We start from the raw sequence: 15,831 nt of genomic DNA on the forward strand, positions 1-15,831 counted from the left end.
ACAGTAAGTAGATAGTGTAGTGCCTAATTTTTCAGCATATCTCTCTCTGGTAAGTATTGACAGGACTGAGCCTCTCTCAATCAAGTGAAACACTCTATAGGCCACAATTGAATTTAGTTGCATTGCTTTTCTTGCACAGCTTAAGCGAACCAGCATTAAGGAATGCATAAGTTATCATCCCACGTGTTTCCAGCCTCCAGACTGATGTTTAGGACACTGTCCTCAAAACCGAGACATTGGTCTGTACCATCCCAGGCTGAAGCATGCCTTGGATCCCAAGCCTCCCACTTGCTGGACAAGTGTCTAGCCATCAGCCTACCAAACAAAAGGTTGCCACAAAAGGAGAACCACAGAAATCCAGTCACTGCATGCCTCATGCAGTTCCTTTACAGAAGAGTTGCAGCCGCCTGCTCTCAGGAACGGATTCCAGACTCCAGGTGAAAGGACGCACTCGCCCACAAGTGTAACTCAGGGACTAAACTACACAGAGATTTCTTGGTGCAAAAAAACCAGAAGACTGAGTCTGACTGAAGCTTCACTCTTAGGCACTTGCTATGAGCCGCGGTCACAGAATTAGGCATTTGTAAAAACAGGCATTTGTAAAGCAAATTGTATGCTTTATTACAAGCACTTGTATTTCTTAGTGACTAAATAGAGGAAACTCCTTGATCAACACAAAAACATTTGGATTGCCTTCTAAAAGCACTTAACTCTCCTCAGGAACTCTACTAGGAGCACGGGTGTTCAGCTCACAGTTTTTAATTTCAACTCCAGGGACCGGGCACCTGACAGTTACATGTCACAGTAGTTGAACTGTTGCTGACTAAGTCTTTTACTATATCTAACTCACACTTCTGTTGCTTCTTCCTCTTTTTTTTCTCTAAACCCAACTATTTTATCAGTGACTTCAATGTTAGCTCATTTTCAGATCAGTTGCTATAACTTCCCTGTTTTATCAACCTGCTTCTCCCTGCCTGCACTCTTCAATTTGTCTAAATTGATATTTGGTCTCTGACCCTCTAAAATATCTTCATCATTTTCCTAGCCTGAGTATACATTTTCACCCTTGCAAGACTACTTATAAGTACTAATCAACCTTACTTCAAACTCTTTTGGATTAAGCCCATCTCTCTTGTCAAGCCATCAACTATGCCTCTTCCCACGTGGACAGACCTTGCCAACTAGGGCACATGTCACAGTTCACAATTTTCCTCTCTTTTAATTATTTATACTCTGTACCATGTCTTCCCCAGACAGCATTTCTGCATTGCATTTGTTTTGTTTAAGTGATACAGGAACTTCTTCAGGACAAGAGATAGCCTCTGTCGTAGCATTTTTGCACATGCTTCACTAAGTGTTAGGAGAAGTGCAACTTATGTTTGTGAAGTTTTTTGAAAATGAGTAGTTATGTCAGAAAGCTTTCATTTTTTTTCTCTGTATAGGCACACAGTATGCTTAATAAAGCTCCATAAATACTGAAGATTTTCTAACATTTGATATGTTGTCTCCTTGTGCTAGATGTTACTGACAATTTCAGTAATAAGACATTAGGAAAAGCGTAAGTCCTATAATGGTACAAGATATGCTTACAGAAATGCACCTCTCCTTTTTTTCAGGGGGTAAGGAGAATACAAATGATCAAATGGTCATAACTAAGAGTCTGCCTTCCTCAGACTATGAAATAGACATATTTTCAAATATGTACTACTATTATCTGTATATATTTCAAACAATGGGTTACATATCAATTAGGTATTTTCAACAAGCAGCATTTTTTTCCTTGGAAAGTAGAACTACATCACCTCACAGAAAAAGTGCATAAATGGAAATAATTGCAAACAATAAAGGACAGAATTCTGCTCAAGATATATGGTTTTTCTAAATAAGTCAAAGGTCAAATGTATTTACAAACTTTTAACTTTAAAAATAAATTTTTATTTTATGAAGAATCATGATTAAATTAAAACAGAGCTAATATTTAAGGATACCATCCCATCATCTAAGAGATGTTACATATTCAAATCACAAGCTCTGCTTTGTTTAATTAAAAGCAAAGCAAAGCATAAGGACTGGTAATGAGTTACAGAACCCTTTGAAACTATGCCAATAGCTTGGTAATGAGATTAAATAATTCATTTTTAAAGGGATGAGTTCATTTTATTTACACTCATTATTTGTTTAAATAGGCTCCCAAAAGGTGGGGGACAGGACACTGTTTTGATCAAAAAATCACAAGGCAGTTTCCCACTTTGCTGATTTGAGATTAAAGGAAAAGGTTAGCTGTCCCCAGGGTTAGGATCCTGAGTACACTCCACTTCCACCACAAACAACAAAAGTCACTTGTTTCAAGTAGAGGGAACTGGGCTCAGTGAATGCTCTTTAATACAACTCCCAATTAAAATGACTCTCAAAACTCAACAAAATAAGGTTTAAAAAATAAGCGTACCAAAGTTCTAGAAAGCAGAGATATCTAGAAGCACATTAGGAAAACGACAGGCGTTAAATGGAGAGGATATTACCTCGCACCATCTGGCAGTTTTCTATCGAAGGAAGTGCTGCGAGGAATGGCTGTCTGAGCCTGCTGGAGAAGCTGCTGGCACTGCAGTCTGTCAGATGTTCCTAGGATTGGAGAGGCACGAGAGAGAGGCTGCCCAGCGGGAGTCGGCACCCGATGCCAAGTGGTATTCCTTCTGAAAGGGGTTTTATACTCACATGGGGTGCCTTCACTGTCAAGTTTGTATTCCACCATGGGTATACGACAAAGTTCTGAACAACCCCTGCGGGACAAATAAAAATGCTGATCAGCCTCACTGGAGGGAACAGAAAGAAATCTTGCATTCTAGAGTCAGAACTATATGCATATTTTTCTTCTGTGTGCCCAAAGATGTTCGTATAGGCTCGTACAACACTTCGAACACTTCAAAACTCTGATGCCAACCACGGAGGAAACATTCCAAAATAAAGGATTTGCTCTCATGTGTTCAAAGGTTTTTGAACTCTCTCCTCGCCCTTCAAAAAGGAGACAATATTAAGCTCTTACAAATTAATCTGTAGCTTGAATTTTAGGTAATAAAAATTAGTAGAAAAAAGGCATTCAGAAATCAGAAAACATCAAGTTCATCTATAATGGCTTCAGTTCACATTTAATGAACACAAATAATTTCTTAATGTAAAAATGTACATATCCAAAATTACAAAAAATGTTTGTTGCTTTGCCGCAAACTAAGCACGTCTTACAGGTATTGAGAACTTTCCTTTAGAATCCCGCCTTAGCCCCACCAAAATGCAAATGTTAAGTGGCATCTGAATATTTTTCTATTTGTTTTCAAAGTGTACTTTCTAATGGCTCTCTTCCTGGAGGTCTCTCTGCTTGGCAGAGAAATCGGGAAGTGGAAGGAAGAGACAAATCAGAAACAATCTCCCTTACAACCTGTGCTTGAAGCTTACAGTGTGGTTAAATACTAACAGCATTCTCAGAAAGTGTAAACTCAGGTAAAAGTAGTGACAGTGTTCCCTAAAAGATCCCTCTGCCTGTGGAATATTTGCTGTAGACTCAGTCTGGGCTTGAATTAAGGGTAACTGTTTCAGAAATTAGGTAATAGAAGCCAGCACTGATTGTCATTGCAGATATTTTGTATTCTCACATACCATCTCCATTATTTGTCTAATAGGCAGTGCATACTAAATTAACATCTATAAAGAAAACACCTTAAACAATTCTAATGCAATGCATTAAGTTTAACTAAGAAATAGTGAAAATCTTCTTCTCTGTCCCAGCTACAGTTCTGCTTTATCCCTTGGGCTGAGTCTTGATCAAGCTTTGCTTTTGCTGAAAACTCAACATTCACCATTTCCAACTAAATTAAAATCACCTAAAGAGAGTGTAATAAAGTGTGTGTAAAATGTTTACAGTCTTAATTTTGAAAATCTTTTGGCACAAATGGCTTAAAACAAATTTGCAGTTGAAATAAATTGTATGGATTCTCATACATTATATTGTTGTGACCCAAAGCTTCTGAACCAAACCCCAAAAGAACATTTGCATTATCAGTGTTCTGGTAAGCAGTTTAAAAAAAAAAAGCATATTATGAAAATTTAGGTTATTTAAGGTTGTTAAGGAGAAGATGCATGTGCAGCTGTAGCAGCTACATCCTAGATACTCTGTATGTGCCCTGTCTGATCCAGCCAAATGCTTCAGGCTGCTGAATTTTGTGGTGCTAAATAGGCACACTTTACCCCGTAGCTTAAATCTCAGTCTCTGCTGGCACTCAAACATATGAAAAAAGTAAAGAACAAGCTATAAAATACAGAGGACAAAGCACTGAGAGGGGACATTAGTAGCCAACAAAGAGTAGAAGACACCATGATGAAGATGAACTGAAGAGGGGTCACTAGAACACTCCAAAACAGAACTCAGAATTCCTGTTTTTTTAAGTTTATTCTTTGATCAGAAATAGCAATATTAAATGCAGCAGTAAAATCTAGCCTGTGTAAACTCTACTGACAAATCACAGCTGACATGCTGAAAGCATCAGAGAACTTCAGTTATGATTTTCTAGTTTTAGCATCCCTGTGGAGGTAAAACCACCCCAATAGTCTCCTCCCAGAGACAAGGAACGGAGCTACAGAGAAACCAATGGTATAAAATTATCAATTAAGTTCAGGTCAATTTGATATATCTGTAGCCTTCCCCGTCCTGGAAATGCCACAGTTACTCAGACCACTACTTCAAACTACCTTGGTTCATGTATCTATTTCTTAAAATTGTTTCACACTTCTGAAAATCACTTAAAGACACAGGCTCTTGGAATGACAAACGCTGTGGAAAGGCCGAGTTAAACAAATTGCATGGAATTGTGCAAACATTTCTACTGCAGAGGCATACAGAGAATACATTTCTCCAGTGTGATATTCAACTGCCTATAAGCCCAGACCATTCTTATCTTCACAAATTTCCCTGCCTCATTCACTACTTGCAACAGATAAGACTAGGAGACAACAGCCTCTAGCAACACAGCCTTGATTCATTTAATTTCCACAGCAGGTCCATGTTACATGAACGCAGGAAGTTCTTAAAGGAAAAAGTAACTTCAGATTGATTATTCAATTAAAGACTTTCATAAAGCTTTATATACAAAACAAACAGAACAAAGAATGCACAGATGACACAGCAAGGTCAATAGTAGTTTAGTGCACTGCATAATTTTTCATATGGCCATATGTACAGTGTTTGTCGTTATTTGACTAAGAAGTTGAACAATTATTTACAATTACAATTTCAATCACCTTTCTGCTGATTTCTTAGCATCGTTTTACTCATTTCTTCATTCCTACAGACCTTAAGCGCTACAAACAAACCACCTCCTCCCCAATTCTTATTAATATATCAATTTCACAGTTTGTCTTGATAATTAGGAAAGTTACAGCAAGGTACTTGTCATTTAATCCCTCTTTACATACCCCCCATGAAATACTTTAAGTACTGTAAAAATAGCCATAGGTTTTGAAGGCAAAAGGGATTGTTACTGCTATTTAGTTTGACTCAGCCTGCTAACTGAATAGGTAAAACAACAAGCTTTCCCACAAAGAACAAGAATTTAAAATTTCACAAAATTTTGTGTTTGTTTACATCACGAAAATGTATTCCTCTGACAAATGAAAAAATGATTCAACAGTCTTGCCAAAAAAGGCTTACAAAACAACCCTATTTCAAATCACTGTAAAAATCTAACAATGTTACTTTTAAATTCAAAATGGAGCCCCAACATGTCTGTTGTAACTGGCCCCCCAAAATCTCCATAGTTAAAATGGAACTACTTTATATGGCCTCCTGTGTTACATAGACTTTTTAATTTTAAAAGTGCCAAACCAATCATGTCAACATTTATATGAAAAACTATGCTTCATTGCTTCACAAGCACTGCCTAAAGAACAGATATTGCAGTATACCGAGATATATAAAGTCATAATTGTAGCTACCTCCTGTATCAGAAAAAAAGAGAATAAATTACTTCATGCCTGGAATCCAATAAGGATCCCCACCCCCATCCCCTGCCATGGATCAAACTGCAAGTTATCTTGCATGAAAAAACCCACAAAACTAAATGCAATTTACTATTAAATATTTAATTGGACCATTATCTAACTTCTATTTATAATATTGTTACTTATTTCACTGGATCAAGAATATACATTGGGATTGAATGATAGCTTTTAATTAATTTAAAAAATTTTTTTCAATTCACTTTAAAGACTATGTAGACAAATCTATATTTTATGGTCTTAAAAATATATTGAAATTTATGTTAAACAAGTAGAGGATATCAAACATCTTTCCCAATTACATTCGATACAATATTTTGAAAAACAGCCTCATGTTACTTATCAAGCAAGTGTGATCAAGTCTTAACCACACATCAGAAATGATAGCACTTCCTCTCCTTCACTATAGTTTTGTATTAATTAAATCAGTCTTTCAACACAAAGTACAGATTCCTGCTACTATCTTTGGTTCAAGAACCGTATTATCCTATAAAAATTTTGGTTAATAAATTCTACTCTGCAATTACACAGAGCATGGCTCTATGACACAGCTAGCAGATCACCACTGCATAATAAAGTTTAAGAGTCCACTATAAAAATCTGCAATATTCAAATGTTACAAATGAATAAGAGCTGGAAAACCAATGGCTGGGATGTAAAAGTTTATTTATGCTCCCACTTAAGAAATAGAAATGACGAGCAACAGAGAGCACAAATGAAGGAGGGGAACAAATGAAGTAGATCTCCAAATGGAGGTTTAAATCTTTGAGCTCTGAAAGGACTGAGTTCAGAATGAATCTTGATTTTGAACTAGTCTTTAAGATACTGGAGAGACAAGATTAGGAATAAGAACCCACATAAGGAGATACAGGCATCAGTCATGAGGAAGTAGTAAGTAAAGATATTTTACATGATTCAATCAGCTGAATCTGAAATAAGATGGCAAATATAAAGTTTGGATTCATATTCAATGACTTACAAATTTATCTTCTTTAACAAACAGAGAAAATAAGATTTGCCTCAACAAAAAGCTAAGTACAACACCTGCATGCACTAAAATATCTTTCTAGGTCAGAAATAGCATCTTTGGAAGCCCAACAGGCTTAAAAAAGGGAAAAAAGAATAGACTTGATTCACTGTACTACAAAGCATGTCCACAGATTCTTTTTTTACCCCTCCACCAGTCAGATTCAGGAGGCAGGTGATTGTTTCAGACTTCAGATTTCCAGGTTATCAAGAGTCCTTTGAAACATTTCGTTCTTTACTTCAGTGGGAGGAACTATGATATTCTTCAAAGCAACTCCCCATAGCAAAAAGACATTGAATTAGTATCTCCTGCCTTCTTTATTTGAGACAGATAAAGACATCAAGCTACAGATGTCTATGAAGATATCAATAAATTTCAGGAGTCGCATACAGCATAGTGATCACCTAGACTGATAATACACTGATCTTAAGATCAAGTCAGTGAAATGCATTTCCAGAGGTACATTTTAAATTTTGCTATGTAGATCTTTCATCCAATTATATTTTACAAAAGAATATGACAGATTGACCATATTTCTGATAAAGAAAGATAAAAGTTCCTCAAACACATTCTGAGTGGTTATGTCTATGTTTTACTTCAACTGATTGACCAAATGATCAATTTGAAGTCCAGGAGCTTCTGAGACCTGACATTTAGTACTGAAATTGGAGTGCAGTGCCTGCCAGCTTCAGTAGCTGTCAGGCTGAATCATGAATGCAGGTAAACAAGGTGATTGGCACAAAAGTTGTCCATAAATCTTTTCTCTGCAGAGCACTATTGTAGATGCCAAATTAAAGATGTTTTAAATGCCTTTCTCCACTTAAGAGGACATGCATGTGTTATATAGTAAAACTCTTCTTAATGCTGCCTAGAGTTCTTGACAACTGCCAGAATGTTGCTCACAGGAGTCAGTAGGGCACTTCTAGTAACACTGTGAGGACAAGGCACATCTTCAAATGGAACAAGGAAAAGATTTCAAAGAACGCTGCATAAGTTATTTTGTGCACAGAATTTATTTCATTGGTCGATGCTATACCTTTATGTCAGCTACAGATGAAAGAATTAGAAAGAAAAAAGAATCAGCCATCAGATTCTTGAGAACAGTAACACCCTATGGACTCCAGCAACACTGTAGAGTCCACACAGTAAAAAAAAAAAAAACAAACCCCAAAACAAAAAACAGAGAACTAAAAGTTGCTCCAATATGGCAAATGCTCTGCCAGTAGAGATAAAATTCCCTGCTTGATACAGCTAGATGCTGTGATACTGTTTCCAAATGATAACAAAATTATGAAGCTTTAAACCAACTGAAAAAGGGTATAATGTAAATCAGCAGTGGGAGACAGTTTTAACTTGAGTTGCTAAGGGGTTTTTTTTGGCAAATTAGTGAGGGGAAAATGCTTAGTTTATCTTACCAAATAGCCGGTAAAGTTGCCCAATACAGACTGGCTTTTTGTATAGAATACTATCCTAAGATTGTATAGAATAATGTACATATACACACATTCTTTTTCTGTTCCTTTTTGTTAAAAGGAGAAAATTTAAAGTATATTAAATATTTTTTCTTAAGAACACACAAATGATCCCCATCAAAGAAAACCAAGTTGAACATGTTTCCCAGGGAGAGGTTATGCAGTCTCCATCCCTGGCATTTTTGAATCCCTGACTGGCTAAAGCCCTGAATAACCTGGCTTGACCTCAGAGCTGACTCTGTTTTGAGCAGGAGGTTGAACCACATAATCCCCCGGAGTCCTTTCCAACCTGAATTATCCTATGATTCCATGAACCCAAAAGGTTTTCAGTGAGGTAAAGACCAAATCACTTGCAATTTCTGCAGAGATGTTGCACATTCCAACCCAGATATAACAGAAATGGATCCTAAAAAAAATGTTTTATGTAATTGTAGGTATATATACCCCGAGTTATTTACAATGAAAAACTTATCTGCTGACCCAGAATTGAGTAGGCAATATATTAAGCTTCAAAATGCCAAACCCATATGGTACTCTTGAGTTTTTTTCAATCATGTTGAATAATAGAGAGAAGCAGCAAGGGCAAGGGTGGGGGGGAAGAGTCTGGAACTCCTATTTACATCTCTCCATAGAGACAATCAGAGCTTTGTCCGGCATTTGTGGGTTTTTTCTGCTTGACTGTAACACCTATACATATAATAAACTTTAGCACTCACAAATAACTCCTGATATGAGTTCATTCATAACTAAATGTCAGAAAAATCAAAGACTTTTTACTTGGATGAGAAATACGATAAGCAGATAATTGTTTTCAACTGTGTACCTTTTTAGTTTATAGTTCTTTCATTAGACTATTTCTGGGTGGAGACCACATTACACACATTGCCCAAGTTTCCCTTCATTTTTGATGCAAATCAAGATAGAAAAAGATGCTCATACAATAAACTTTCAGCTTCCCAAGTATTATAGTAATGCTGCATACTTAGCCTTACTGTACTTAAGTACAATGAATTTAAGGAAAGATATTAAAATGCAAATTGTATATACTGGCAAAGGCCAAGTTTACATATCCTTTTCTTTGAAAACTATATTGGGAAGAAAAAAGCCTAAAAGAATTTTTTAAAAGTGACAGAAAACATTTTAAAAAAAAAAACAATAAAAAAGTCTTTTATGCAGAAGAAAACCATGCTGCTCTATTTAGAGAAAATGCTGGTTATTTAGAGAAAAGACAAAGCACACGATACATGACATATTAAAGATGGGGAAGGGGGCAGCCCATATCTTATGCCTAAGCTCTGTTTTCGCTGGTGCAGCCACCCTTCCAAAGGCAGGGGGAGCAGCAGAGAGTTCACAGCGAGGGGGAGAGCCAAATGGTCTTACTGTGACATTGACCTTCTATTAGGACTTGCAATTAAAATCTCAGGTGCTAATCGAGACTTCTGACAGACTTAATTTCTGAAAGAATCTCCATTAGGTTAAATCACAGTGCAAGGTCTCATTCCCTGAATCTAAAAATGTTATAAGTAGTACAGTAATTCTGACAGTATTTTCTACCATTTTATTTTTTTGTTGGGTACTTCTGCAAGTGATATGGTTTCAAATTAACACCATTATATCTTCTTAGCGCTAGTTCTTTCAGTTACCTCTAAAAAACACGTTCATCTAGTTTTCAGGTATTTGCAGCCTTCTTGGGTTAGTAGCAGGGGCGGCAATTAAAAGCTTTGGTACATCCTAATCCTACTTCTACAACCAAAAGCTCAGTTTCAGGTTTCTCTGCTTTAACCTGCCTTAAGTGTTGTTAGTCTGGCAGTATCCTGCCAGTAATTCTAGGCAGAAAGCTTAATTAAAAAACAAACAAACAATCTGAAGGCTCTATGAAATATCCCACCACCTTATGGCAAACAGCTTTGGGAGAAGAGTTGAACTCCGCCACACAGTAAACTCTCCCACTTCCTAAAAACATTTTTCCAAACATGCTATACTCTGCTGGTTATCTGTTACTTTAAAAAGCCCTAGAAACACAATTGTCTAATAAGATCACAATCGTTTAAGAGGAACAAGCATCAGGACAGGAAAATACAGAAAGTCATTACACCAATTTTCTTTGCAAAACAGAGTTTGCAAAGTTCAAGAGAATAAAACAACCTCAAAAGCAACGCAGTAGTACTTAATAACGGCCCACAGGCAGTTTCAGTCATAGTTACCGAAATATTTACATTTTCAAAATTACCTACAACAGCAGGAAAAAAGTCTGTTACTTGTTCAGACCAATAGTTGAAAACTACCTCTGTGACATCTCTTACAGGGATTGTACTTGAACTTCTGTTTCTCACCCATCCCTGGAAATTTTTGCTTGAAATTTTTGTTTGTTTTCTAAACTTTCTAGAAACAGTTTCTTAAGTAGTTCTTAAGAAGGCTTTTTAAATTTTTATAATGACAGTTGAACTAAGATAAGTTTCAGTGTAGTAAGAAACATTCTATCAGAATATACAGTTTAAAATGGATTTAGAAGTACTTGAATTCTTTGATTGGATTTGACTGATTAAGGATATAGTGTCCTTGAGCATTACTGTGACACCACCAGTGAAAGCAAATTAGAATGAACATCATGATTCTCCTGTTAAAATGTGTATAATTCTAGCTACTGCACTGCAGTAATATCGACAGCAACAGAAGAACAAATCAACAATTTTGAAGGGAAAGACATAGCATAGGAACAAAGACACAAGGATACTTACTCAGATCTGAATACACTGACAACATGTTTGTTCTAACACTCCTTTGCAATTTAAATAATTTATGTTTCAAATAGCAGTTTCTTCTTTCTATCTAAATATCAACCTAGTGCCATGCAAATAATCATGATTTCTCAATTTGTGCATGATTATTTAACTGCTGGAGCTAACTGAAGACAGCAAGAGCTTTGTCTCAACCTCATTACAGGAAAGTGAATGAAAGGCCTTATTCCATGATTGCTTTTGCATATACTACTATCAAGACTATGGGTAGAAGGATCTACACTAAGTTATAGAATGCATTTATTGAGCAGAATTTTCCTCTGTAATTTCCTAATCACTCCATAACATTCCTTTGTAAGCACCTTAAACATTACAAATAATTTATTTTTGTGCTGAAATAAATTAAGACAGTTTGCAGCAAAAAATATATTCAAAGTATATTGTTATTAGATTCAAAAAAATCTACTAGTAATAGTTCATAGCTAATATTCTCAATGTATGCACACTTACACTTTGTTGGTTTTCTTTTAATATATAAAGGGCTGATAGACTGAGGGTGATTTGTGGGAAAGCTAACAGGGAAAAAAAATGAAGTTAAGAACTTGATTAAAGATCTCCACTTCAGCTGGTATTTTTCCAAGGGACTGGGACTGCTTTGGAAACACCCTTGCATACTTGAAACTCATTTTCATTTGAAGGGTATAATTCGCAAGACACTCTATGGCACTCATGTCCAATCTGTGTAAACTCACTTCAGAATTTGATCCCAGCAAGGTACCAGTGCTAATAAAAAACCTAAAGAGAAAGTTCTCATTGCTTTGTGTTCTTAAAACCCAGCAGACAGAGCTAAGCTTAAACTACTCTTCCAAGCAGGGGAAATCAGGTGATTATCTCAGTAAATGAAAGACAGCCATTAATAAAATGATACATGGGTATTTTTCATGAAACTTTTTTTCTAAAATTATATTTAAGTTTTTATAAATGTATGTCAATTTTTAATGCAACTGATTTTTGTAGAAACAAAGATGAATGTGTTTTTATACCTACGCATTGTGGACAAAAACTTAGTGGCTGAACTTGAAACACCAGATTATGGCATTTAAAGTCAAATTTTTTTATAAACTATCAATATCTACCCTGAGAAATAAGGATGTAATACAGAAAAAGTCCCCAACTGTCAGAAGATCATATGCTCTACAGGATAAGTCAAACTTTCAAGGTACTTATTTCAGCCTCCAAATTTACTGTTCTATGTATGTCTGATACAACGAAGTATCATTTCTTAGAAGAAAATCTCTAAAACTAGCTGTAAATGAAAGCAATAATTAATGGACCATACATGTGAAGCTTTCTCCTGCTTTTGAACCATCATTCTTCTAGACAAGTGCAGCATGTGGATCAGGGATTGATGGATCCCCAACTTTGAAGGAAATACCTGTATGTCTGTTTTCAGTGTTATTTTATAATTATTAGAGCTACTTGGCAGTAAAAAAGTCCTCTCCTGATGAGCTGGCACAACTGCCTTAACTGTTGCTCACAGATACATGTTGGAAATCACTCGGAGACCCAATTCTATCTTATATAGCCACACATGGATTCTCCAAGGACAGTGACATTTCTTCTCAAAGGAGGGTAAAATGGATTCTAGCTCTCCAGATACTGCTGTTTTACAAGCAAAACTACCTCCTGTAAATTTCTGGGTAAACATGATACCAGGGTACAAGAGAGACATGAATATACTGGAGCTAGTCCAGGAAAGAGCTACAAAGATTATTAAGGGATCAGAGCATTTGAAACACAAGGAGAGGCTGAGAGCACTGGGATTGTTCAGCCTGGTAAAGAGAATGCTCAGGAGGGATCTCAAACATCTATAAATACCTGATGGGGTGATGGGGAGAAAAGATAACAGAGTAGGACTCATCAGGACTGTATCCAGTGAAAGCATTTGTTACTGTAAGTATGATCACACACGGGAAACAAAGTTGTGGAGACTCCATGCTTGGAGATATTCAAAAGCCAGTGAACATGTCCCTGAGCAATATGCTCTAGTTGACCTTGCTTTGACAATGGGGTTGGACTCAACAATCTTCAGAGGTCTCTTCCAACCTCAGCTATTCTCTATTTCTATGATTCTGCAAGACATTACAAATGTCTAAGACAAGCAATTGAGCAGGAGAAAAGGAGATGGATTTGCACAAGTTTTAACTAGTGGGTAGCTGTGATAGACTATTTTCTTTCTCTCTCTGCTAATTTATGCCTTTCTGCCTCCTCCTCATTCCCCCACTCATTAATATATTTTACAAACAATGCCATAGTTCATGTTCATCAACTGGTCACCTGATATCTACACTGCTTTCTGCCTGCTCTGTTTATAAACACTGGGAAAAGGCAAGCTGAAAACTCTCTGGATGTCAGATCCCTGTCAAGTTGGGCAATCAAACCCACTAATCATATTTTGGGGACATAAAGGGGAAAATGAAAAGCTTTCTGCTTCAGTAAGAAGTTAATATTTGAGAGAAAGAGGCACTAATAAAGATTTATTTTTTAGACTAGAGAAATGAGGTTGAAGAGAACTCCACAATAAATGCTTTGATGTGTTTCGTATTTTAGAATAGAAACAGAGATTTTAAAAAAATAATTCTCCTTAGTAATTAGCCACATTATTAAAAAGGCAAAAAAATTATGAACAAGAACAGCTTTTGCAGATTTTTCGCAGTTTGGTGGCACTCAGTTAAACCTCCCCCTGCACATAGACTGAGCACCATGTATCACACTGATCTGGGATTTTAACATTTTATTTCTAAAAATGTATCAAAGAACATATAAACAATTCATACAGTATGCACTTTTCCACCAAGGCCTATAAAATACACGTTTTTACCTTCAATAAAACAGGATCAGCTCATTAGGCTCATATTCTGTAAACAGCTTGGAAATGTATACCAAACAAGTCAGTTAAAATTCATACCCAGAAGCAGATGGTGAGAATAGCAAAGCTAAGCAAAGGGAGGCTTAATTGCAAATTCTATCCAACTGAGCAAAACGGTGGTATTCTACATTCACAGGCATTTTCTTCAGAAAGGAACCCAACACATCGATGTGCAGGTTGAGGCAGGGGAGGGCACTTCTGCGTCATTCATCAGGCCAGTAACTACTTGGACAACTGCCACCAATTAAACAGTATTTGTGTACAGTTGGCACCAACTTCATAGTGCTGCATGCTACGTAAAATTTTATGGGTTGTTGTCTTGCCAAAAGCAAAACATTTAATGATTTTTTTTTTTCTGTTAAATGAAAAATCAACAAGAGATTTAAAGTTGGCTTTCTACAAGAAGACAAGTAATTCAATTTACCCTGGTACAGTTCTCATTTAGAATGAGCCAAATCAACAGTGCCTAGACAAGGTATGTGAAAAATAAAGTCACATTATTATAAAGTTTTAAATTTTCCCTACTTCTCTAGCTCATACCATTCAAATGGAGAGAAGAACAAAACTTTTTGTGATCAAAAAAGGAAAACTGATGAAAGAAAATTGTGTTTAACCCCTGAAAACAACGGTACAGTCACTATAATAATCTTTATTACAGTCTTTTCCTGAGTGTGTGAACACTTATTTCATGTTACAGCAAGATTTCTTTGCTTAACTCGTGATTTCATTGATGTAATTCACTATTTAATATGACTAAATTAGATATCTGTATAAAGTGAGGAGGACTCTAAGACTTGGTACCATATATGTTCAGAACCCAGTATTTCATGACTTCTGCTAAAATTCCAACATATGAAAAAATACAACAAATATTTTTCAGTAGCCAGGAGTCAGCGAAATGTCAAAGGCAGTCAAGGTACAGTTTTCAGAGAAGAATTCCCAATTTTCAAATTTAGTATTAAAATACAAAATTCTTCTGTGGAAGAAAATAAGTCACACCAGCTATCATAACAGCTCATTCACAATGCACTAAAGTTTACTTCTTTCTCTTTCAAAGCCAGAGAAAAGTAAATTTCCCATTAAATTTCTTACAGGATCCCATTTTATCTTCTATTACAAGCCAACAGGGGTTTTGGGGAAACTCAGTAATATTAGTTATTATTGAGAGACAATGAGACAATATCCATTTCCCGGGGGTCTCCAATAAAAGTCATCATTTAAGCAGCAGCAGAGAAAAAACCCAACCAAGCAGATATAAATGTCACATTGAGAACTGTTGCTCCTTACCTTCTAGGTGCTCCATCCTCGTGTGGCTGAATAATCACCACTTTTACTGTCACCGATGTACGTAAAAGGTCAATCATTTGTTCATGAGTCAAAGTTGCCACAGCCACTTTACAGATCTCAACCAGGCGGCTCCCTTGCCGTAGGCCTGCCTTCCATGCAAAACCAAAGGGCTCCACATCGGCCACTATCCCTTCAAAGTTCACGTGGAATCCAAGTTGGCCCAACCCATTCCTCCGAAGGGTCATTTCTGTGGTTTCACATCCTCTGGTCACTATCTAAAGAAGTATCAGATTGTTATGCTATTGTCAGGACAGTCACTTCTTCGAACACACAAAC

At 36.4% G+C, this 15,831-nt stretch overlaps 1 protein-coding gene across 1 annotated transcript in view; it reads right to left on the reverse strand.

Annotated features, from left to right (window-relative positions):
* The window catches only part of SIPA1L2 (signal-induced proliferation-associated 1 like 2), a gene marked incomplete at both ends in the record, with an annotated part of 49,192 nt that overhangs the window by 16,314 nt on the left and 17,047 nt on the right, over nt 1-15,831 (reverse strand). The window contains 2 exons of the mRNA XM_010082852.1: nt 2,520-2,777; nt 15,496-15,770. Coding sequence (XP_010081154.1) covers nt 2,520-2,777; nt 15,496-15,770 — 533 coding nt within the window. The remainder of the gene's footprint in view (nt 1-2,519; nt 2,778-15,495; nt 15,771-15,831) is intronic.

This window comes from Pterocles gutturalis, unplaced genomic scaffold (genome assembly GCF_000699245.1).
Source record: "Pterocles gutturalis isolate BGI_N339 unplaced genomic scaffold, ASM69924v1 scaffold6850, whole genome shotgun sequence".
NCBI lineage: Eukaryota > Metazoa > Chordata > Aves > Pterocliformes > Pteroclidae > Pterocles > Pterocles gutturalis.